This window comes from Spermophilus citellus (assembly GCF_964194105.1).
Source record: "Spermophilus citellus genome assembly, chromosome: 2".
Taxonomy (NCBI): Eukaryota; Metazoa; Chordata; class Mammalia; order Rodentia; family Sciuridae; genus Spermophilus; species Spermophilus citellus.
In genome coordinates, this window is record NC_138183.1 from 71,464,555 (window position 1) to 71,489,687 (window position 25,133).

A 25,133-nucleotide genomic window follows, 5' to 3' on the forward strand; every position below is an offset into this window, starting at 1 on the left:
ATCCAACTACAACTAAAAAATAAATATTTTTTAAAAAGTTTGATGTAAATCACTTCATATCCTAGATGTCATCCAGATTGTCATTTTCTATGTTGCTGACATATAAAGTCTCATAGAAAATTTAATGGTAATGTCCTATTTATTAATAAACAGAAATATCTTTTTTTCCTGGGGGCACTTAACCACTGAGCCACATCGCCAGCCCCTCCCACCACCCCTTTTCTTTTTTCTTTTGAGACAGGGTCACACTAGGTTGCTTAGGGCCTTGCTAAGTTGCTGGGGCTGGCTTTGAATTTGCCATCCTTCTGCCTCAGCTTGTTGAGTTGCTGGGATTACAGGCATGTACCACCACACCCACTCAACAAATAGAAATATCTTACCTGCATTTATGTCTGAATTGATAGTTTCTAACTTTGCCAAGGGGTATGTGTGTGTGAGTGTGTTTTCCTGGCCAAGCCATGTTAAGTATAACTCGTGGGTTTCGTAATAAATGCCTACAGCCCAAGGCAATGGTGTACACCTGTAATCCCACCTACTTTGGAGGCTGAGGCAGCAGGATCCCAAGTTTGAGGCCAGCCTGGGCAATATAGTAAGACTGTCTCAAAACAAAAATGGAGGGCTGGGGATGTAGCTCAGTGGTAGAACTCAGTATGGTCCTGTGTTCAATCTTTAGTATTGCAAAAACAAAAATAAAATAGAATGAATGCCTAGATGGTGAGATTGGCATTTGATATTCATGCTGTCTGCGGTTGGAGGTTGTTATGGTAAGTCACTTGTTTTCACTGTCATTGAGGGAATAAAGTACTATAACAATGTAAGCACTTTGCTGAAGATATAAAAGACAGTCAACACACTGGCTTCTAAAGATTAATTATGTACAAGCTTTTAGTGAAAGAGCTAAGAGTGAGCATTATCTATTTATGGATTCAATTTTAAGTATGAATTACATAAGATTTACAAGGTATTAAATTTTGTTTTGACAGATGTATTTGTTCTTAGTTAGACTTTAACCTCTGATTATAGGTCAGTCCATGGCTGCCTGGAACGGAGTTGGAATTTTTTTCTGTGCTTGGTTTATAATTCCTGTCTGTTTAAACTGGCAGCCCCTGCCTGGGCGGCTCCTAGCCATATGTGAGAACTGGATTTCAGTGGTATGTGAACTGCACGCTCCAGATCAGCAGATAGCTGTTCAAATTCCAGTGCTCTGCCTTCTAACATGTGATATTGGGCACAGGTCTCAGTGTTTCTAAGCCTCAGAGCAGTGGGCATGTCAACATGAAGCTAACTGAATGAATGAATAGCAAGTTCTTTCTCAGAGTCAGCTTGTCTAAATGGGTACAAGTGAGTAGGGAAGTCTTCAGTTCTCACTGAGTCAACAGGGCTGGGAGTGGTTTCAGATGTGGAGATATTCTCTATGGTCTTTTAAAGTTTCCAAATGTTGGACTACAGCTGTTTACCCAGACCCCAGAAGTGATTTTTCTGAAACTAGATGTCTAGGTGGAATCTATTGATAAAATCTAATAAATTGGAAGGAGAGTATGGATTGTAAAAGAGTATATATCTCAGTCTTTTTGATCTGCTATAACAAAATACCTTAGACTAGGTAACTTAAAAACAACAGAACTTTCTTTTTTCTTTTTCTTTTGCAGTGCTGACCCAGGGTCTCTTGCCTTCTAGATAAATACTCTACCACTGAGCCACATCCCCAGTGTGCCCCTCATGGAACTTTCTTTTTATTTTGGGGGGGATACCTGGGATTAAACTCATGGACACTCAACCACTGAGCCACATCCCCAGCCCTATTTTGCATTTTATTTAGAGACAGGGTCTCACTGAGTTGCTCAGCATCTCACTTTTTATTGAAGCTGGCTTTGAACTTGTGATCCTCCTGCCGCAGTCTCCCAAACTGCTGGGATTACAGGCATGAGCCATGACACCTCGCCTGAACTTTATTTCTTAACAATTGGCTGACTTGGTGTCTGCTGAGGGCCTGCTTCTTCATACATGCCATCTTCTGTGTTCATGCAGTGGAAGGGGCTAGCTAGCTCTCGGTAGCCTCTCTTATAAGGTGCTAACCAGGGGGAGGCCTGTTAACCTAATCACCTCCAAAGGCTGTACCTCCTAATGCCATGACATTGGAGGATAAGTTTCACTATATGAGTTTTGAGGGACACAAACAGATCATCCTAGAGGGACCTGCATTTATTTGTTCAGAGGAAGGCTTCTTCCGACTCAAACAAGACCCACCTGATAAATGCCTGCCTTGTGATTCCCTGAACCTGTCCTACTGCCACACCTTTCCGACATGGGTTTGGTTTCCTAAGTCTGTGCCTACTCCAGAGCTCTTTCCTGTATAAACACTTAAGTTGAGCATCTGGGATGAATTAGCCTTAGGCAAGCTCCATCAGTGGTGAGGATTTTTTTCAGGGCATCCCACATTGTCCTAGTTTCAGATCCAGAAGACATTTATTAAGAGCCTCTTGTTTGCCAGGTGCTGTGTAAGGTGCTTTCTCCTGAAAACAACCCTACAGGAAGTCAACTCCTCCTCCACCCACCCTTTAAAAAAATTTTTTTTATATGTGGTGCTGAGAATTGAACCCAGTGCCTCATGCATGCTAAGCAAGCACTCTGCCATTGAGCTATAACCCCACAGCCCTTTTGTAGATAAAGAAACTGAGATTCAAAAAGTGTAAATGATTTCCCCAAGGGTGCATAGCCTTGACTCCCAGGTTCAGTGAGATTTCTATAGTCACAAGATTTTAAACTAACTCTTCTGAGGATGAAGACTTAACTCCTAAATGCAGGTCAATAAACAGGTTTTTCTTAAAGGTCAGCTCTGATCAATTGATGTGGTTACCTCTAGTTAAAGATTTCTAGGTGCTGCCCGAGCTTGTTGAGCATGTTGTGATCTATTAGCAATGTCTAGTATGGGAGTAAGAGGGTGTCTGTAGAATCTGCTCTTGACCTGAGGAATGATCATCAGCCTCTGGCCATTCTGACCTCCTTGTCCATTTTGGAGTCTGCTGGGTTAAGCACTATTTGCCTGGGTTTGTTTCTTGCTACTTTAAGGGACTTTGATGATCACCTTTCTGAGTTGGCAACATAATCTTGGCCTCTGCCTTTAGGAAGGATGCTAAGGCTCCAGGGCAGAGCCTCACTTCCTAGACATGGAATCTCATTATTTAGATACCTTAGAGGTTTTCACTGTGTCATCTCATCATAGGGGCTTAGAAAAGTGAGTTGAAAGTGAAAGCTTGAGCCAGGTGCAATGGTGCACGCCTGGAATCTCAAATACTTGGGAGGCTGAGGCAGAAGGAGCTCAAGTTTCAGGCCAGCCTGGGAAACTTAGTGAGACCCTATCTCAAAAGACAAAAAGGAATGGGGATGTAGTTCAGTGGTAGAGTGCCCTTCCCTAAGGGCTCCTCAATCTGTAGGGTATCTCAGGGAGGTCACAGCAAGCAGCCACACCTGCTCATATTGAATTGGACACACTCAGAGCAATAGTTCTCAAACTTTGCCTACATCAGAATCAGCTGGAGGTCTTGTGAAATCAGTCTTGTGCCCCACCCCCAAGAATTTCTGCTTCAGGTCTGGGAACGTAGCTCAGTTGGAAGAGGGCTTGCCTTGCATACATAAGGCCCTGGGTTTGATCCTCAGTACCACATAAAAATAAATACATAAAATAACGGCATTGTATTCAATTATAACTAAAAACAAAATATTAAAAAAAACAAGAATTTCTGCTTCAGGCAGTGTGGGTGAGGCCCAGGAATTGGCATTTCTAACAAGTTCTTGGGGTTTGCATACCATACTTTAAGAACCCCTAACCTGGAGTGTACCTTAAATGGGGATTTTAGAGCATGGGTTTGTTTGTAGATGGTGTGCTGATGTGTGTTTTGTAGCCAGTTTCCCCACCTGTGGCTAAGGGGTTTTTTCCTCAAATATTTAAGGATCATTTCACATAACACGGCCTAAGGGACATTTAGAGGGACCTAAAATCTCACCCCTGGGGGATTTAGGAGTCTGGTTTGGGATTAGTAATTGCACTGCAGGGAGAAAAGGACTGTACTGGTGTTCTTCCAGTGGCTATGACAGAAGGCCAGAAGTGGTAACTCAGTCAGGGGTGGCCTCCTGGGGAGATGATGTTTGGGGGGAAACCCAAGGATGAACAATTGTTGGCTAGATGTGCAAAGAGGAGAAAAGAAACTCAGGAAGAAGCGATCGATTGTCCATCACAGGGCCTGGAGATGCTGCACCAGGCTAGAAGAAAGGTTTGTGATTGTCCTAGAATATCATTATGATTCTGGTATGAAACGAAGTGTTGACCTATAATAACGATGACCACATTGGGGTGCATCTTGTGTCGTTATGTTACTACCTATGGGAAGGGCTTTACCACTTAGGTTCCACAATACTCAGGAGTCAGGTTGGCAGGAAAATAAATTTGTTCGGGGCTGGGGATGTGGCTCAAGCGGTAGCGCGCTCACCTGGCATGTGTGCGGCTGGGGTTCCATCCTCAGCACCACATACGAACAAAGATGTTGTGTCCGCCGAGAACTAAAAAATAAATATTAAAGATTCTCTCTCGCTCTCTCTTTAAAAGAAAAAAGAAAATAAGTTTATTCAAAGCCAGTGTTGAGGAAGAGAGAACTGTCTCAAATCTCCATTTTGTGGGGCTCAGGTGCATGGAAAGTGTTTACAAGAGATGGCAAAGTGGGACAAAGGGCAGGAAATATATGTGTCTAGATTTAGTTAGCCAAAGAACATCTTAGTCTTAATTTCCTCAGTGCCTATTGGGGCATGAGGAATTTTAAAATCCTCTCCTTGTGAGGAAGTTCAGCTCTGATTCAGTTGGAATTGTGCTAAATACTCTACATGCATTGTCTCATCTAATTCTCATACCATCCTAGGAGGTGCAGGTCTAGCTGTAATACCCACTGTGAATTTTTGTGCAATGCTGGGAAGTGAACTGAGGGCCTCTGCATATGCAAAGCAGGCACTCTACCACTGAGACCCTTCACCAGCCCTGGAATCCGCATTTGCTAGAGCTGCTGGAGGGACAAAGCACTGGGTGATTGAAACAACAGGAATTTATTGTCTTACAGTTTGGGAGGCTAGATGTTCAAAATCAATGTGTTGGCTGGGTTAGTTCCCTTGGAGGGCTGTGAGGGAAGGATCTGTCCCAGGGCTTTCTTGCTGGCTTATGTATGGGTGTCTTCTCTCTCTGTCTCTTTACATTGTTTTCCCTCTACGTGTGGCTCTGGTTTGAAAATTTCCCTTTTTATTTTGTCATTTTGGTTTAGGACCCACTTTAGAGAAGTCTCTATAGCTGCATTTACCTCTGTAACTGCCCTGTCTCCAAATAAAGCCACATTCTGAGGTGTCGAGTATGGGGGGGTAGGCAGAACTTCAATATATGAATTTTGAGGGGACAATTCAATTCATCACAACTGTATATGGAAGCTTAGAGAGTATGTAGGCCACCTGCCCATATCATACTAAGTTGCCACTGCCATTTTTGTAGGTCAAAATGGATAGTGGGCAAAGTCGTCAGATTCAACCTAAGAAGTAGCAGAACTGGGGCTCACTGAAACCTGCATCTGTCTGTCTCCAGTAGCTGTGCTCTTTTACCCAGTGCTCCACTGCCTTCTAAAATTTTCTCCTGTATTTCTTTTTGGTTCCCCATTGTTGTGGAATTCAGGGTTCCAGGCTGCTACTCTGGTAGCTTTGGGCTCTTATGGTACCAGGATCCTGTGCATGCTAGGCAAGTGACCTACCACTGAGCTGCATCCCCAGCCCCTGAAGGACTCTGATAATTCAGATGGCTGTCTTATCTGCTATACGAGAGCTGGTGGGAAATTATTAGAGTATATGAAGCACTTAAAATTCATAAATGAAAGGGGCTTTGTTTTTCTAGATGATGATGCTCTTTTTGATATTTTTAAATACATAGGACACTGTGAACGCACTGATTATTTGAGAATAGCTGTCTTGTTCTTAATTTCCTTCCCAAATTAGTCTATCTGTAAATATGTAGCCTAACAATGTGTTAGCTCTTAAATTTGTATTTACTTGAATTTTCTTATGCATCTACTTGGAATTGTTTCTACATTCAGGGATTTAGTAAGTTAACAATAACCCAGCCAATGAGATTTCAGAAAAGTAGTTTTGTCAATAACCATACAATATTACCAGTATCCTAGAGCAGCACTCCAAATACCAATCTACAAAGACTTTGTCATTTTAGCAATTCAAGAAAACTTTTTATTTTTTATTTATTTTTTTTAAAGAGAGAGTGGAAAGAGAGAGAGAGAGAGAGAGAATTTTTTTTAAAATTTTAATATTTATTTTTTAGTTCTCGGCGGACACAACATCTTTGTATGTGGTGCTGAGGATCGAACCCGGGCCGCACGCATGCCAGGCGAGCGCGCTACCGCTTGAGCCACATCCACAGCCCAAAAACTTTTTATTTTATCATTAAGAGGAGTTAGTATACTGTGTAAGCAGGAGAAAAATAAAAATAAGAATGCTTTATTCTTAGTAACTTTCTAATGCTTTAGTCAAGAGTCAGATACAAAAATTAGAGTGCATGCTGTATTCATGAAATCAACAAGACAGTGTTGGCCTTCCTGCCTATCCCTGGAAATCTGTGATGTCTGGACTTTTTAAATATAGCAAACATAGGTGAGTAATGCTCAAGAGGATCTGAAACACAAATTTAATTATACTCCTGCGTGTTTAGAAGAATTCAGAACCTAAGCATTAAAGATACCCAGAGCCCCACCTCTCTTACTTTTCATAGGCCAAATTTTTAAAAGGATTCTCTGTGCTTCTTATCTCTTTTCCTTCCCACCCACTTCTCTGCAACACTTTCTGTACCCACTGTGCTGCCACTTAGGCATCCTGTAGTTGATTTCAGATACCTATGGGCCAGGCAAGGCACTGCCTGGGGAAATTTAGATGCAGACTTCCCTTAGGGAGAGCTACAGATGAGCAGGACTCTGTGGTCACCTTGCTGTGTGCTGCTGCCCGTGTTGGGTCCTGCTACTGTGGCTATGTGAGGAAGCCTAGAGGAAGCTTATTTTATGATTTCCACTTAACCTGATGAAATTGAAATGAAAAATTTGCATCTAGCTTCTGGATGAGGGAGAGGTCATCAGTGGAGAGCCCTTGTATGAATTTTACTTGTATGAATCAGATGGTTGGTGGCAGCCCAGACTTGAATTCATTTAGAGGTAATCTGGCTGTATAATCTGAGATCAAAAAAGACCCTGGACAGGATCCTTTCCTACATTGAATCATAATTATTTGGTATTTAAAAAAAATATCGATTTTTGGGAAAAACCCAATCATTTGATTATAATCATTGCTACTTGATATTGAAATATAATTGTTGATATTAACAAACCAAAGTAGTTGCGCATTTATAAAATCAATTTGCTGGGCACAGGGCATGTGCCTGTAATCCCAGCTACTCAGAAACCTAAGTCGGATTGCAAGTTAAAGGCTAGCCTGGACAGAAAAGGGCTGGGGATGTAGCTCAGTGTGTGCCTATCATGTTTGAGGCCCTAGGTTCAATCCCCAGTACTGCCAAAAAAAAATGTGTGTATGTATAGGCATATATATATATATATATATATATATGTACATACATACATGTGCACACATAAATATATGTATGTGTTCACAAAACACACACACACATTTTTTTTACCATATGATTTATTTTTATTTTTTTTTTTAGTCATACATGACAGCAGAATGTAATTTGACATATAATACATACATGGAATGTACATACATCAATCATATTGTCTATTCTATTCTGCTGCCCTTCCTATCCCCCCACTCCTCCCCTCCTCTCCCATCCTTTCTCTCTATCCAATCTAATGTGACACACTTTTTTTTTCTTTTTCTCATCACAACATCATACATGTACTCTGTATAACGATGAGGTTCTCCTTCCGTCTTCCGTGCAACTCCCCTTCTCCCTCCTTTTTCCTCCCACCTCTCTTCCCTATTTAGTGGTAGTCTTCTTCTCATGCTCTTTCTCCCTATCCCATTTTGAGTCACCTCCCTTATATCAGAGAAGACATTCGGCATTTGTTTTTAGGGATTGGCTAACTTCACTTAGCATAATATGCTCTAATGCCATCCATTTGCCTGCAAATGCCATGATCTTGTTATTTTTTAGTGCTGAGTAATATTCCATTGTGTATAAATGACACTTTTTTTAATCCATTCATCTATTGAAGGGCATCTAGGTTGGTTCCACGTTCTAGCTATTGTGAATTGTGCTGCTATAAATGTTGATGTGGCTGTGTCCTTGTAGTATGCTCTTTTTAGGTCATTTGGGTATAGTACGAGAAGGGGAATAGCTGGGTCAAATGGTGGTTCCATTCCCAGCTTTCCAGGGAATCTCCATACTGCTTTCCAAATTGGCTGCACCAATTTGCAGTCTCACCAGCAATGTAGGAGTGTACCCGCCCCGCCCCCCCCCCCCCCCCCCCCCCCGCCATCCTCGTTTTTTCGTGTATTTGTTGATTGATTGTATATCCTCTTCTAAGAAGTTTCTGTTCAAGTCCTTGGCCCATTTGATGATTGGGTTACTTGCTTTTTTGTTGTTTAACTTTTTGAGTTCTTTGTATACTCTAGAGATTAGAGCTCTATCTGATGTTTGAGAGGTAAAAATTTGTTCCCAGGATGTAGGCTCCCTATTCACCTCACATATTATTTCTCTTGCTGAGAAAAAACTTTTTAGTTTGAATTAGTCCCATTTGTCGATTCTTGGTTTTAACTCTTGTGCTATAGGTGTCTTATTAAGAAATTTGGGGCCTGCCCCCACGACACACATACATTTTTTGCACTGGGAATTTAACCCAGAAATACTTTACCACTGAGCTGCATTCCTAGCACCGCCCCCCACCCCCACTTTTTTTTTTTTTGATAAAGGGTCTTGCTAAGTTGCTTAGGACCTTGTGAAGTTGCTGAGACTGGCCTTGAACTTGTGATCCTCCTGCCTCAGTCTCTTAAGATGTTGGGATTATAGGAGTATACTACTGTGCCCAGTTTACTTTGGATCTCAAGTCTGGTTACTAAGATATTTAACTCTGTTAATATACTTTCAAAGAGGCTTCTGATGGAATTTGCTCCGTCAAATAATTATGGCAAGAAAGAGGGATGCTTTCCTAAGACTTGGAACTAGATTTTTAAGATTTAGCAACTGGAAGCTGGGCATGGTGGCACATGCCTGTAATCCCAGCAGCTCAGGAAGCTGAAGCAGGAGGATTGCAAATTCAAAGCCAGTCTCAGCAATCTAGTGAGGCCCTGTCTCTAAATAAAATATAAAAAACGGCTGGGGATGTGGCTCAGTGCTTATGTGCCTCTGGGTTCAATCCCCGGTACAAAAACAAACAAACCAAAATAACCAAGATTTAGCAACTGAAGAATGGTTCCAGCAGAGGCAGAACTAGATCAGGAAGAAAAGGTATGTAAAATAGTATCATTGGGAATAATAGGATTGGTTTGGAAACAAAATAATATAAAAAATACTGTTTATATGATTTACTGTTTAGAATGTAATTCTCAAGGAGCTCGGAATCTCTTGGAAATAAACCTTGGTTGATTTGTTTAAAAACTTCGACTATAACTTTGGAAACAGGAAAAACTGCATACATTTCTGAGACCAAATGGAAGAATTCATTCCTCTGTTTAACCTGGCCCTCACATCCTGCATTAGCAAAGATTTTGTTGTATCTTCTATAAACCCAATTGCATTCCTGTGGCTCCCCACCCTGCTTGTTTCTCTCCATTACCCTAAGAGTCTGCTGGGTACTAGTCTTAGCCTCCCTCCAAGGATGCTGCCAGATAAGCTCTTCTGGAGATTCTGAGACAGAGAGACTCAGAGACCAAAAATGAGACATTCCAATCATACCATTTATTCCACTTGAAAACAGGGAGAAAGAGGTAGGACCCTCTAATGTTATTAATTTAGGATGCAAATAGAGTGAAGGAGCCTCCATGCTTGCAGTGTTCCTGCGGCCCATTGCTCTGCAGTGCCTGCCTTCCCTGCTGCTTGCTGGTGGGCACAAAGACCAGAGTGGAAGTTGAAGTGGGCTCAGCCGAGGGAGTCTTGACTCCCTATGGAGGGATGTAGGACAACAGGCTTAGATAAACTGTAGCTCACCAAAAAGCTGTGTTTTATCTGCAGTGTGGGGCAGTCTGTGGGCCAGGTTGGGATATAATGGGCCCCACCTTTGGGCAATCAATGTGGGAATGGCAAAGCTGTCAATCTGGAGGTGACCTGAGCTGGGCTTTATTATAGTATTAATATTTATGAAATGTTATTAACAATATAAATTGTAAATTATTAAATACATTATGTAAGTATGATTATGAATTAAATATTCATTATTTATGTGTTATTAAATAAATATGATTTAAGATTTACTTTATGATTCCATTTGCTTCTATTTAAAGAAAACCCCGATTGTTTCATTCTATATATTTAACATGCAAATACTCCATTTATTCTGTTTAATGTATCCTATGTAGTACTAACTTACTATCTGTTCTTAATACATTTTATGAATTCTGCCTCTTCCCCCCCCTTTTTTTGGTACTGGGAATTGAACCCAGGGATGCTTTACCACTGAGTCACACCTCCAGTCCTTTTTATTTTTTTATTTTGAGACAGGGTCTCACTAAATTGTCTAGGGCTCGGCTAAATTGCTGAGGCTGGCCTTGAACTTGCCAACCTTCTGCAATCCTCCTGCCTCCTGAGTTTGAGATTATAGATATGTGCCACTGCCCAGCTTCTGCCTGAGTCTTACTAGCTACTTGCTTCCATACGATCTATATAAAAATAAATTATAGGAGTTTCATCCATCTCAATTTTCTTGTCTTCTGTAGCAGTTTAAAAAATAACTTTAGCTGGGCAGAGTGGTACACACCTATAATCCCTGTGCTTGGGAGGCTGAGGCAGAAGGGTTGCAAGTTCAAGGCCAATCTTGGCAACCTAGTGAGACCTTGTCTCAAAATAAAAAACAAAAAGGACTGGGGATGTAGCTCTGTAGCTCAGTGGTACAATCCCCAAAATAACAACAACAACAATAATAGTTGAAGTCCAAATGTATGTGTATACAAACATATATAGAGATAGACATAATAGGAAGGATTATAAAAACAGATCCTTTCTTTTATAAACCAGACACTACTTTTTGCAAATGATTTTTTTTCTTCCTAACTTTTTGCAAATATATATATATTTTTGTTTCTAACTTTGAAAATGTTTTACTCAACAACTGGTGGTGGTATGCACCTATAGTCCCAGTTACTCTGGAGGCTGAAGCTGGAAGATCACTTGGGTGTAGGAGTTCTTCTCACTAAGCCTGGATAATTTAGTGAGACCTGCCTTTTGAGAACAAAAACAAAAAGCAAACAAGTTTTACCTGCCTTCAAAGTTGCAATCTTTTGACAAGAATATTGTGTCAGAGAATTGTAACAATGTCCATTTAGCAGAATTCACCAAACCTTGGCAAGAATGAGAAAAATCACCTGGGGGTGCATGCTTAAAAATCTCAACTCCCTAAATCTCTTCTTGGTCCTACTCAATCTTTGGGAGGAGCCTGGGATACTGTTTTGTTGGTGTTTTTTGGTCGGTTTTGGTGGGGAAGTTTATTTTTAGCAAGTGCCTCAGGTGATCACTATCAGGAGAGAAATTTAGGACACTGTGCTATAGAACATAAATGTTACAAGCCACATTTTTCATCTGATTGAATGTGTCCTGGAAGTATCTTTCCCAGCCCCAGTGTCCTTTGTGCTTTTTTGCACAGCTGTCCTGGAAAGCTATTTATCTGCAACTCTAAGGTCACCTTCAGCTCTGAAGATTATTTGAGAAGACTCTTCAACAACTTTTATCTGTGTCAGTCAGGGATACTGAACTCTTAGGGCTAGTGGATTCAGTGATAATTTTTTGAAAAAGCAATTCAGGTGTTATAGAGGCTCCTCAGGTATTCTTATTTCTCTGGAGAGGACAGTCCCCAGGGGTCCTTTTCACTTTAGATTCTCTCCTTTGTCAGGGAGAGGGGGACCTTTATAACTAGTGAAATTTTTTTATTTACTAAAGTGTTTTTTAGGGAAAGGGAGTTCTGAACTTGACTTAGACAGCAGAATCATGTTCAAATCTAGGTCTTCTTATTAACTAGTTCATTGGCTGGAATCTAATTGCATTTGTGGAATTTTTGCCTTTTTGTTTATTTGAATATGGTGCTGAGGATCAAACCCAGTGCCTCACACATGCTAGGCAAGCACTCTACCACTGAGCTACAGCCCCAACCCCCCCCCCACCCCATCGTTTTTGCCTTTTTAAAATATCATATAGGAAAAGTTTCACAAACTTGGGCTGGGGTGGTGGCTCAGTGGTAGAGCTCTCGCCTAGCACGTGTGAGGCCCTGGGTTTGATTCTCAGCACCACATATAAATAAATAAAATAAATGTATTTTTTTTCACCTATAACTAAAAAATAAATATATATAAAAAAGAAAAGTTTCACAAACTTGATTTTCCAATGTTGTTTGGATAAAACTCAATTTGCTTATTTCGGCAAAAACCTTCTTGAGTTCTATTAAAAGGAGGTAAAAGAAAAATAACAATATTAGTAACCCCAAAATCCTACCTCTCCTCTGCTTCCATGCACTAATTGTAGTAGAGGCAATGAATACAGTGACTGAGGGCCCTTAGAGCCATTAAAGAAAGGCAACCTAGTGAGACCTTGTCAGACCTGGGTTTGGATTCTGTAGGCGCCATCTGTGTACTTGAGGATGATCTTCACAAGCTGCTTTCTCTCCATGAAGCTGCTTCTTTACCTTAAAGCAGAGGTCATGATACCTAATATAGAAGGTCACTGAGGACTTACATTTACTAAGTTAATGTAATGCACGAAAGTTTCCTGGTATATACTGTGCATTTGATCAATCATTGTTTATCTGGGTTTCTATTTGTGTGGGTTTTTTTCTTTTTTGTTTGTTGTTGTCGTCCCCCCCCCCCCCCACAAAACTAGAGATTGAACTCAGGGTGTTTTACCACTGAGTCACATCTCTAGCCCTTTTTTGTTATTTTATTTTGACACAGGATCTTGCTAAGTGGCTGAGGCTGGCTTTGAACTTCCAAACCTCCTGCCTCAGCCTCGTGAGCTGCTGGGATTATAGGCATGCGACACCATACCCAGCAATGTGTTGTTGTTTTAAAAGAAGGCTTACAGTTGGCATCTATTCCTGAAAAGAAAATGTGGTTTTCATATACTCTTCAGTGTAAACAGTAGTAAGATAATAAAACCTGTGGTAAGGCACAATACAGTGCTTCAGAACACAATGCTCTGAGGAGGATCCAGGGCATCCTGCCTGGGAGGAAAAGTTCCTCCACACTACAAAGCATGCTCTCTTGTAGGGCCTGTGTAATCTAAACCATGCTTTAAAAAGTGCTTCTTGGCTCCCCAGGACTAGAGTTGAATTATACTCTGCCTCACCCATGTTGATGGGACTGAGTACCACTTTGGGTGTCCATCCTGAGCAAACCCAAATCAGCCCTGACAGTGACCTAAAAACCTGCACATGGTCAGCCTAGCTCTAACCACCTTCCGAACAATTCAGTGTTCTCCCAAGAACATTTTTTAGGGTATCCTCACTCTTAATCCATCCAGGCCACAGCCGACCCTGAATTGCCCAACTAATTTTTTGTCAACTTTGAGGCCAGCTAAACCCATTAGCTCAGACACGCTTCTGGGTTCTTACACCAGGGAGAGGATGCTGGGGTTTGGGATTTCTGCCATCAGCAGGTGAAGGAGAGGGTGACTAGAAACGCACCATCCACTAAGAACTTATTGTTCCCCTAAGTCTGACTACTTCGGCACTTACAATAACATCTTTTTATTGTAGTCATAACATCCATGGCAGTCAATTACCAATGATAACAGTAATGAAGTTAAAAAGATAAATGATAGTAGGCTCCTTTGCTTTCTTCAGTTACTCTCTCTTCCTATTGTAATGCTTCTCTGGACTTCCCATTCCCTTCCTGCCCCTCACTTTCTTTTAACCTCTGTGTTATATCTTTAAAAGGCTTGGTTCATGGGAACCAGAACACCCAATTGGATTCCACCTCCTTGCATTGCTTCCTGGAGGCTTTCAAGGGGGATGCTCCCTTGAAATCCAAGTAGGAGTTGGCTTTGTGGTTCAGGTAGAGAAGGTCTAAAAAAGGCTCTGGAGCAGGAATGAGCTAGACAAGATCTCAGGAGCCACCTCTATAAAGAAAGGCCCATGTATCCAGTGCAGCTTATGCAGGCCTCTCAGACCGTCTTAGCACAGGCTTCTGTGGCAAAATACAGCAGGCTTAGGGGGCACTTAAACCCCAGCCCTTTGTTTCTCACAATTCTGAAGCCTGGCAAGTCCAAAATCAAGGTGCTGGCTGGTTCTGTTCCCCCTTGCTGGCTTTTAGGTGCCTGACTTCTTAGTGTGTGGCCTTTCCTAGGGATATATTCATTCTATCTATCTATCTATCTATCTATCTATCTATCTATCTATCTATCTAATCATGAAAAAAGATATAGAAATCCCATCTTGAGGGGCCTACCCTTTAGTTCTAACTAATTTTTTTTAACCTTTTAATACCTCCAAATACCATTGCATTGGGGAATTAAGGTTTTTACCTAAGAATTTGGGGATGAATGGCAGGGCACTAACTTTCAGCCCATACTAGAGACCTTGCAAGAATTGTGGATTAGTGCCTTTTTATTTTTTATTTTAGGATTGGTGATCTTTTGAAGCAATCAGAGAGCTCTTAAGGATTTAAGCATTATTGTCTCTTTTTAAAGAGACACTGTCTGATTTACCTTGTAAAAAGTCTGGGTAGCTGGGTGGGAGGGAAAGAGATGGTGAGGCTAGATCCAGGAGAGGAGAAACTTTCTAAAATTAAAACCATGTAATTTAATCAAATCTAATCTCTTATTGTTTTTCACATTTGGTTTTCTTTAGAAATATCTTTGAAAGCTCACTATTTAAACTTTTTGGTCTTTCTTTCCTTTTTAGATGATCTTTTTTTTTTTTTAAAGTTTTCGGCGGGTACAACATCTTTGTTTGTATGTGGTGCTGAGGATCGAACCCGGGCCGCACACATGCCAGGCAAGTGCGCTACCACTTGAGCCACATCCCCAGCCCTAGATGATCTTTTTTTGAGGACAAATATGTTAAAGAAATATTTATCTTGAATTTATTAATTTCTTCTGTTTCAACTTTTTTGTTGTCATTTTTTGTGGTGCCAGGGGTGGAATCCAGGGCCTTGTGCATGCTAGTCAAGTTTTTTTTTTTTTTTTTAATATTTATTTTTTGGGGCTGGGGATGTGGCTCAAGCGGTAGCGCGCTCGCCTGGCATTCGTGCGGCCCGGGTTCGATCCTCAGCACCACATACCAACAAAGATGTTGTGTCCGCCGAGAACTAAAAAATAAATATTAAAAATTCTCTCTCTCTCCCCTCTCTCTCCTCTCTCACTATCTCTTTAAAAAAAAATATTTATTTTTTAGTTTTCGGTGGACGCAACATCTTTCTTTGTATGTGGTGCTGAGGATCGAACCCGGGCCGCACGTATGCCAGGTGAGCGTGCTACCGCTTGAGCCACATCCCCAGTCCCAAGTTTTTTTTTTTTTTTTAAACCACTGAGCTACACCTATAGCCCTAATAAGTTTTTTTTTCCTTCTATTAATGCCGAAATAATTTTATTTACTATTTTTGAAAGTAAAAACTTTTTTTTTTTTAAATACTGAGATTGAATGCAGGAGTGGTTTACCACTGAGCTATATCCCAGCTCTTCATTTTTTATTTTGAGAAAGAGTCTTGCTAAGTTGCTGAGGCTGGTCTGGAACTTACAATCCTCCTGCCTCAGCCTCCCGAGTAGCTGGGATTACAGATATCCACCACCATGTCCAGCAAAATACTCATTTTTTTGTTAAAATTATTCTTTTCTGTCTGTGTATATGCATATGTCTGGAATGTTTGCCTGATGTTGAATTTGCTTATTAGAAGTTTAGATAATTTAAAAACTTCTTTTTTTTAATATATATTTATTTTTTAGTTCTCGGCGGACACAACATCTTTGTTGGTATGTGGTGCTGAGGATTGAACCCGGGCCGCACGCATGCCAGGCGAGCGCGCTACTGCTTGAACCACATCCCCAGCCCCCAATTTAAAAACTTCTTTATGCTTTTCTAAGCAGCTTAAATGCTTTATAATGAACACGTTATCGTTCATGCAAATCTTACTGGACTAAAAACTTAAAAAATGGAAATAGTCTTCAGTAACTTTAGGAATAAAGTAAACAGTCTTAGGTTATCTACTTTACTAAATAGAAGAATGTCTAAGTGAAAATTGGCACCGTTTTTTGAGACATTGAACTAGGACATATTTGAAAAAAGGTAACCTAGAGCAACTTTCTGCTCTTTACACGTAATAGTAAAATGTAGGAACAGTCTTGAATGCATGCAGCTGCCAATTGTTTTGCAGTGAATTGCAGAGGTAAAGCTTCCAAAGTTAAAGCAAGAATAAGTAGTTGCCAAAAAGATGGAAGCAGGCCTGAGAGCTTTGCTAAAGGTTTATAAAGTGTTCATTTTTTAGTTTATATGCTTCTAAGTACCTGAAAATAAATCGCTCTGTTTGCAGTCTTTACAAACCTCTGACTGTTACAATTAAATGTTCCATTTTATCACATTTCTAGAACTATCCTAGATTTGAATGAGAAGCATCTCAATTCAGAAGTCTATTATTAGGGGCTGGGGACTTATCTCAGTGGGAGAGCACATGTTCAGTGAGTGTGGCCCTGGTTTGAGGCCCAGCACTGAGGAAAAGAAAGAGCACTGCTTTACCTGGGTGGGAGTTGGGCAAGAATGTGTGATAGAAGTTCCATATCCAAATAAATAATCTTCCAATTAGAAGTTGGGCTAGGTAGCCAGTCACCACTCCCCCACTCCCAAAAAAGAGCAAAAGAAAAGTACTTTAACAAACTTTGAAAGTGAAGGGAATAATGTGTAAGAATTAAAAGCGAGAGGTGAAGCAGAACTGGAGATGCCACCTCTTGGGTGTAACTTGAGGGGCTGTGGCCATTACTCAGGCTAGGAGTCCTGCAGGGAATGTGTTATTGGTACTAATGTGTGGAATAAGGAAGGGAGGAGGGACCAGAGAGAGGATGTGGCCACTGGGAAGCAGGATGGGGGTGGGGGGACACCAGGCTTTTCTCCTCCAATGCCAGGTCCCCAGAGAGGAAGGATTTTAATGGTTACATCAGCACTTTCTTTTTTTTTTTTTTTTTTTAAAGAGAGAGTGAGAGAGGAGAGAGAGAGAGAGAGAGAGAGAGAGAGAGAGAGAGAATTTTTAATATTTATTTCTTAGTTCTCGGCGGACACAACATCTTTGTTTGTATGTGGTGCTGAGGATTGAACCTGGGCCGCACGCATGCCAGGCGAGCGCGCTACCGCTTGAGCCACATCCCCAGCCCCTACATCAGCACTTTCTACATCTCTGGACCCCAGCAATTCTCCTGACCTGTCAGTGTTTATTTTCACATCTCTGTCTTCATCACACTGAGTGGGCTTCTTGTTATGTACTCCTTATCTCTCTATACCTACCCCAGGGAACAGCAGAGGCATTTAAGAAATGTTTGTCGACGGGGCCTGTCTTTATATGATTCCAGTCTGGCCTTCAGTGTGCAAGGCAACTCAGTGACTCAGCCTGTAAAAACTTCTCTCTATGTTAGTTTCTATTGCTCTCAGCTGATAAGACCACACAATCATTTTGCAAACACAAAACACATACATGCATACTCCAAATCTTAACTGACTAAAAGGCATAATTTATCACATATATTTAATACCTCATGTAGTAGACACTTTATAAATATTTGTTAAATTACTAAACACCTCCACCTGGATTACCTATATCCCTTCTTTAAGCCCCTCCCAAGATCTCTTCCCACTCTGTGTTCTCTATTTTGGTCAAAGGCATCTACTTAAGTAAGCCAGTAGAAACCTGAGAGTCACCCTAGGCTCACTTCCCTCTTGTCTCCCAGTATCTAATCAGGCAGGCATCCAGCCTGCTGATCCACTTCCTTAGTTTCTCTTGAGTCTGGCTTGCTTTTGTCTATTGCTGCCTGACCTCATAGCCACATCATCTCTTACATGCATTCCCACAAGAATGCAGTTTTTGCTGATCGGTATTCTTACTGATACCCATTACCCCCAACTGTGAAATCCATCTTCCAAGAAGCTGACAGAGAGCTCAGTATAAAATGCCAATTTAATCCCACTTTGATAGGAACAACAGCCTCTGCTTGCCTGGGCAGCCTCACCTCCTGGCACCTCAGAAGAAAGTATCTTCATTCCTCATTTCTCCACGTTTTGTTTATTGCTCTCACTTGGAGAGCTGTATCCATTATTGTCTCACAAACTTGTACCCACCTCTCCTTTAGAATTATAAGCAAAACTATCTCTTGAAACCCTTCCCTCAACCCCATTTCCCCATCTCAGTAGGGTTGAGGAGCCCCTCCTGAGAGCTTTTAGATCACCCGGAGCCAACTAGGAATCTCAGCACTTATTTACTTGCTGATTCCTCTACTGCAGCAGACCCCCTGAGACAGAGGGTTGACAGTAGTGCTAGTAGAGCCTTGTTGGGTAGAAGTTCTTTGGATAAACAAATCACAGGAGTGAGTTTTAAAATGTGTAATCTAGGGCTGGGGCGATAGCTCAGTGGTAGAGTGCTTGCCTAGCACATGAGAGGCCCTGGGTTCGATCCTTAGCACCACATACAAATGAATAAATAGAATAAAGGTATTAAAAAATTCCTTCCTTTAAAAAATGTTATCCTATATTTTAAAAAAATGTGTAATCCCACATTGTAGTACTATGGACTAATAAATTAGTTTTCCAAAGAGCTGCATAGATTCATACTGCCATTGGCAAAACCAGTGTTATCAATTCAAACAAGTTTTCCAACAACTGTTTTTTTTTTTTTTTTTGAATGCTTGCTGTCATGTGATATATACTTGATGGTATTCAAGTATACAAATATGCATCATTTGGAGTAGTATTGTCTGTGGTGATGGAAATATTCTGAATCTGCACTGTCCAATATGTAGCCATTGGCTACATAGGGGCTATTGATTTTTTTTTCCCCCAATGCTGCTGCTCAAACCCAGGCCCTTGAGCATGGTAGGCAAATGCTGTACCACTGGGCTACATCCCCACCCCATGTGGGCTATTGAGCACTTGAAATGTGATTGATGTGACTCAGAAGCTGAATTTTTCATTTCCTTTAATATTAGTTAATTTAAACTGAAATGTAAATATTGGCAGGTGGCAAGTGCTCATCATAATGGACAATCCAACTTTAGAGAGAAAGAGGGATTCATTCAGCAGATATAATTGCTACATTCTGGATCTTGTCTACATTTTAAATGCCAGTGGTATAAACTCACATTACTTAAGGTGTGACCAGTTCACAAGTGCTATCATTATTCTAGTAAGTCAGCACCACCTAATTTGGAAACCATTTAAAAAAAAAAAAATATATATATATATATATATATATATATACACACACACACACACACACATACATACATGCTTAGATCAGGAGAGTAACATTTCACATCAGGAATATGACCAAAATGTCTCAGTAGGGAGACTGAGTTAAAGTAGGAAATGTTACTCACAGTGCATTTTATCCAAAGGCATGCACTTGGTTAGCTACTCCAAAGGAGGCCAGAAGCATAACACTTTCAGAGGCATCTGCTGGACTTGTTTTTCCGCATAAACTGCCAAACTTGTTTTGATTAGACAGGAAGTGAAGCAACTTTTCAGAGAGTGATCCCAGCATCTGGATCTCAACAGGGGGCGGGGGATCCGACCAAACCTTTTACCTTCTACCTTTTACTTGTGAGTTTAAGTTGTATTTTGCTTTCCAGTTTAAGGGAAGAACAGTATAGGTAACACATTTCCAACTTGTTCTTTTACCTTTCAAATTCCAAATTTTGCGCGCGCGCGCACACACACACACACACACACACACACACTCGCACACGCACACGATTATATATGTTCAATCGGTGTAGTTTTGATTCTCCAAATCATTTATATGCACCTAAACTACTTTTATTTAAATTGCACAAAGGGGACTCTGAAACGAATAAATATACCCTGTTGGATTCGAGGAATCCTGCTGGATGAGGCTTTGTGACTTACTACTGTAGCTTTTTATAAGCTGATGACGATGGAGGAGAGATTTCAATCTCTTTATTCGAGTTGTTGGCTGTGTTCCAAAGCGGTAACCTGGCGTACATTGTCCCGAAGAGTCCCGTTTTAATATTTAATATGAGCCTCGCATACCTCAGGATTTGGGTAAGCAGTTGAGCTGACAAATTTGGGGAACGAGACTATGTATCGCTGGCCTGGCAGGCCTGGAGACGAGACGGAAAACTTTCGGGGTTTTCCACCTCCTGGCCTTTCTGAGGCCAGTCGTCTCCAAAAAGTGTTTCTACAGGACGGCCATGTGACCTCACCGGGAAAAACCTGCGGACACACAGCCCAGTGCCGCAGGCTCAACCCAATCTCGCCAAACTTGTAGCGCTTCCCGGGCGCGCGCTCAGACCGGACCTGCCGGCTCCGGTGCACGCCGCGGAGCGAACCATCGGGCCAGCCCCGAGGGGGTGCAAGTGGAGGTGCAGCGGGATGCTCGGGCTTCGGAACTCTTATCCGCCGCTGCCGGTTCCTCCGGACCCCAGCCAGGCGTTATGAGTGACCAGGCCTGCCCTAGAGGCCTCGGGCACGCTGCGTAGGAGAGATACCCCTCTGCTCGCTGTCAGGGTGGTAGCGGCCCATTTGAGGGTTTCCCGGGCCGGCGGCAGGCGCAAAAGCGTAGCGCTCTGGCTGGGGGCGGGCCGCCGCGGCCGCCGCGGGAGGAGGGACAAAGGGGTGGGTCCCCGCGTTCTGCACTCAGGAGGCCAGGGCGGCAGGTCGGAGAACTGACCCGCGGCCAGGAGGAGAAGCGGGACCCAGAACTGCGCCCACGCTGGACCTGCGCCGAGATGCCGGTGCGGGGAGACCGCGGGTTTCCACCCCGGCGGGAGCTGTCAGGTTGGCTGCGAGTAAGTCCTCTCTTGAGCTGCGCCTTCGGGAGAGGGGTCGGGAGCGTGAGCCCGGGAGCGCGTGGTGGGCTCGGCTCAAGGGTTGCTCTGAAGTTGTTCCCTTTTCGTTGGAGAAAGCTGGCATTCTCCCACCCGGACGCGGAGCGCAGAGAAGGGTAGATTTTGCCGGACCCATTGTGACTCGTGGTCTCCAGGAATACGGGATCTTTTTCTCCAAAGTCACTTGGATTTGAGATTAAGTCGCAGCTAGAGGAAATGGCTTGAACCCAGGCAGCTCGTGCCTGTCGTCTCCTGCTCTTTTCCTGTGTTTCCTGCTCTGTTTCAAGGCACACTATACTTAATGCAAAGTGGCACGTATGGGTCCTTGAGAGGAACTGACAACTCGCTGGGGACCAAACTCCTCATTTTCCTTTTTAACCAGCTGCCTGCGCGTTACAAATAAAAGTTACTTTCCATGGGAATGAATATGGGGTTTTGGAAGAAGCCACAACAAGGGAGTGATGAATGCTTTGTATTCTTGTATTATCTTACCTGTCACCAGTTCCTTTATTTTATGTCTTTATTTGTCAAGTTTCCCCTTCCACACAGTAGTTTATATTAAGCTATAAATAATCAAGGATTTCAACTTACGAGATTTAACATTTGTGAAATGTGGACGAACTTGGAAGTGAATACTCCAGCGCTTAGTAATGGAATACAGCCTCCCACCTCTATTTTCGCTTCAGTTCTCAGACAGAGCTGCCTCCCTGGCAGCTGAGTAATAATGGTTGTGGTTTCCCTGAAGTTCCCAGTGGAGAGTCATTCCCTCATAGAAACTGCCCTGTACACTCCTTCCCTCAGCCAGGGAATCCCAGTGGGAGGAGAGAGGCCCGGTCCTTCAACTCTCTAGGTGGTCTGAGCTGGGGGTGCCACCAATCTCTTAGGGAGAACTGGTCCACCGATGTTCAGGTTGTTCCTGGGGTAGACTGTAAGTCAAGCACACCTGGGAAGGATATAGTTAAAAGTGAGAAACTAGTAGTAATAATTGCATTGGTGGTGAAATGTTATTAGAATACTGCCTAAGAATGTCATTAGCTTATTCGGTAAGTTTTCATACACTGCTCCACTTCAGTGTGGTGAAGACAAAATGGGTCAGAGGCACATGCCTGTACCACACAGACTTGTTGGGGATGCAAGCAGATAGTGAAGTTCAATGAGTGCCATTTAGAAATATGGACGTGGAGCTGTGATACCCTTTGTAGGGGAGACAGGAGAAGGTAAGTGTTCTTTACCAAGGCAAAAGTGACTTTTGAAGTGTTTCTTGAGAATTTTCAGAGCTACTGGCAAAGATTGATAAAGGTTTTTTTTGGTTGTTGTTTTTTACCAGGAATTAAACCCAGGGGCACTTATCCAGGATCAAACCCACTGAGCCACATCACCAGTCCTTTTTATATTTTATTTAGAGACAGGGGTTCATAGAGTTGCTTAGGGCCTCACTAAGTTGCTGAGGCTGGCTTTGAACTCACAATCCTCCTTCCTCAGCCTCCCAAGACACTGGGATTACAGATGTGTGTGTGCCACCATGCATGAACTTTTTTCTTATCCCTGATATGCTCCTGCAACTTTTTTTCTTTTCTTTTTTTTTTCCTTCTGGTACTGGGAATTGAATCCAGAGGTACTCCACCACTGAGCTGCATTCCCAGTTTGTTTTATCTGTTATTCTGAGACAGGGTCTCCTGAAATTCCCCAGACTGGCTGTGAACTTGGAATCCTCCTGCATCAGTCTCCACAGTAGCTGAGATTATAGATGAGCACAATTTCACCCAGCTTCGAGTACACTTTTGAGCTACATCCCCACCCAAACAACTTTTTCAATACCATTCTGCTAATTCTTTTTTTTTTAATTTATTTTTTAGTTGTAGGTGAACACATACCTTTATTTATTTATTTATTTATTTATTTATTTATTTATTTATTATTTTTTTTATGTGGTGCTGAGGTGTGAACCCAGTGCCTCACACATGCTAGGCAAGTGCTCTACCACTTGAGCCACAGCCCCAGCCCCCATTCTGTTAATTCTTAATGAGTATTTACTTACTGCTGGTTACTGTAAGGGGATTCAAAGTTGAATAAGACTTGAGTTTTGCTTCGAGATCTGTGGACCTGAACATTTTAGACTGTTTTAGACTCTGATCTCTCTGTCTCTGTTAGGATTCCTGAGGGTGAGGGAGGGAATGTGTAAGATACAGATGCATACTCTGCATTTCAGGAATACAACAAAGGGTGGGATTGTCCTCTGTTCACACCTTTCAGGGATTCTTGCTGGGAGGAAAGGGCATTGGAACAGACAACTCCCAATGCAAGCCACTATAGAAAATGGAGTTAGTAATGCCTCCACCTCAGGCTGAGTAAGGACTGAATGAAATGACCGCAGAGTGTGTTGGCACAGAGTGGGTGCTAAGTAAAGGGTAGCCAGTCATAGGAACCAAAATAGGTGCTAAAAACCTTTTAAGTGTGGGTGTTAAGTGCAGGGTTTTGGGTTGATAAGGGAGATGAGATCTACAAGTATAGGAGTAGTTGCCAAAGAAAAAAACAAGAAGGAGTTTCACACTGTTTTGAAAGGCTTCTAATACCAGTAACAGAACTTTGGGAGGCGTAGTCATAGAAATTCCTAATGGCTTGACGTTCCCCACGAACAAGTGAAGTTAGTTTCCCAGTAAACATTCCACCCCACCCTCTACTAGTAAATATTACTATTTTTAAGGGATGCATAGGCTTAAGACTAAATGAATTTTTACATCATCCTCTGGGGAATTCCATTTGCAGTGACTTCTGCCAATATTTGTTTAACTTTTGATCTAGTTTTTTGCACATGGACAAGGTCACAGTCAATCATTTATCTTCAGTGTGAGTGTGAGAACTTTTGGAATATATCTGAATGCAAGGGAGCCAGTGAAATCCCCACCATTAGCTTTTGAGCTTAGCAAGGATTTCTCTCCTTAGAAGGCTTTCTTTTTAGGAGACAGATATCCTGAAATTAGGTGGGGCCTAATTTGTGTACTTGAGTCCTGCATACAATAGTAGTTCTGTCCTTTGAAAAGTCCATGCAGATTTGGTTGGGGAGTGGCTTGAGACGTGGGTGGTGCACAGTGAAGAGTTAGGTAGGGTTAGTAATCACCAAACTTTCAACATACTTCTACCAAGAATATGACCCATTAGGGAATTCCTTTCCTGATGCTGAAAACAAATCCCATTAAGCAGTTGTGGCTACAGATTGAGAGCTGATTCTCAGTAAAATGCATCACTGATTAAAAGAATAGTCAGCAGTCTAAAAACTGCTGGCCACGGTGGCCTGGAATCAGCCAGCTTTGGTGATGGGAGGCTAAGGTGGTTTGAAGTATGGTAATGTTTGAGGTATGTCACACAAGACATGAGTGGAAGGAAGCAAAATTATCTGAGAATTTATTGAGTTAGTCTGTCAATCCTAAGTTCAAGGATCAAGGCCAGAAACAGACTCAAAGGTCAGATTTAACCCCCATTGGGTGGGCTAAACGCAGCAATGTTTGCATGAGCTATGTTAAGGTTATAAAAACTATATAGGGCCTATTTCACCCCCAAAGGAATTTTTGTGATGATGTGTTTTTAGCAGAAGCCCATATAGCTAATATATTTATAGGGGTCTAAGGTGGTATGACCATTTAACTTTTAAATAATACTATATAATAGCAATAGGAAGAAGTTTTCAGGCACAAAATCCCATTTTCTAATATTGCAATAGCTAGTTCCAATTTTGCATTGTACCTTGGAAAGTAGTCACCTGAGCTTGTAGGCTACCTTCATTGTTGGGTAAAAGGCAAAGTTCTGAGTTGGCAAGTGCCTATTTCCATTCTTTTCTACTTGATTAAGAGATGCACAATGACTACTAGAGTCCTTGGAGGTTCTGCCTAGGCTTGGGCAATGAACGGCAGCCCATACG

General features: G+C 41.9%; 1 protein-coding gene across 3 annotated transcripts in view; it reads left to right on the top strand.

Moving 5' to 3' along the window:
• Positions 1 to 25,133, top strand: part of TJP2 (tight junction protein 2) — a 151,149-nt gene that overhangs the window by 39,347 nt on the left and 86,669 nt on the right. For 2 of the 3 annotated variants that reach the window (XM_081278790.1, XM_081278792.1), the window contains exon 1: positions 20,938 to 21,178. The exons of the other annotated variant lie outside the window; for it this stretch is intronic. In XM_081278790.1, the coding sequence (XP_081134916.1) occupies positions 21,119 to 21,178 (60 nt within the window). In that variant the 5' untranslated portion in view covers positions 20,938 to 21,118. Of the gene's footprint in view, positions 1 to 20,937; positions 21,179 to 25,133 lie in introns of those variants that run through there. 3 annotated transcript variants of the gene reach the window in all.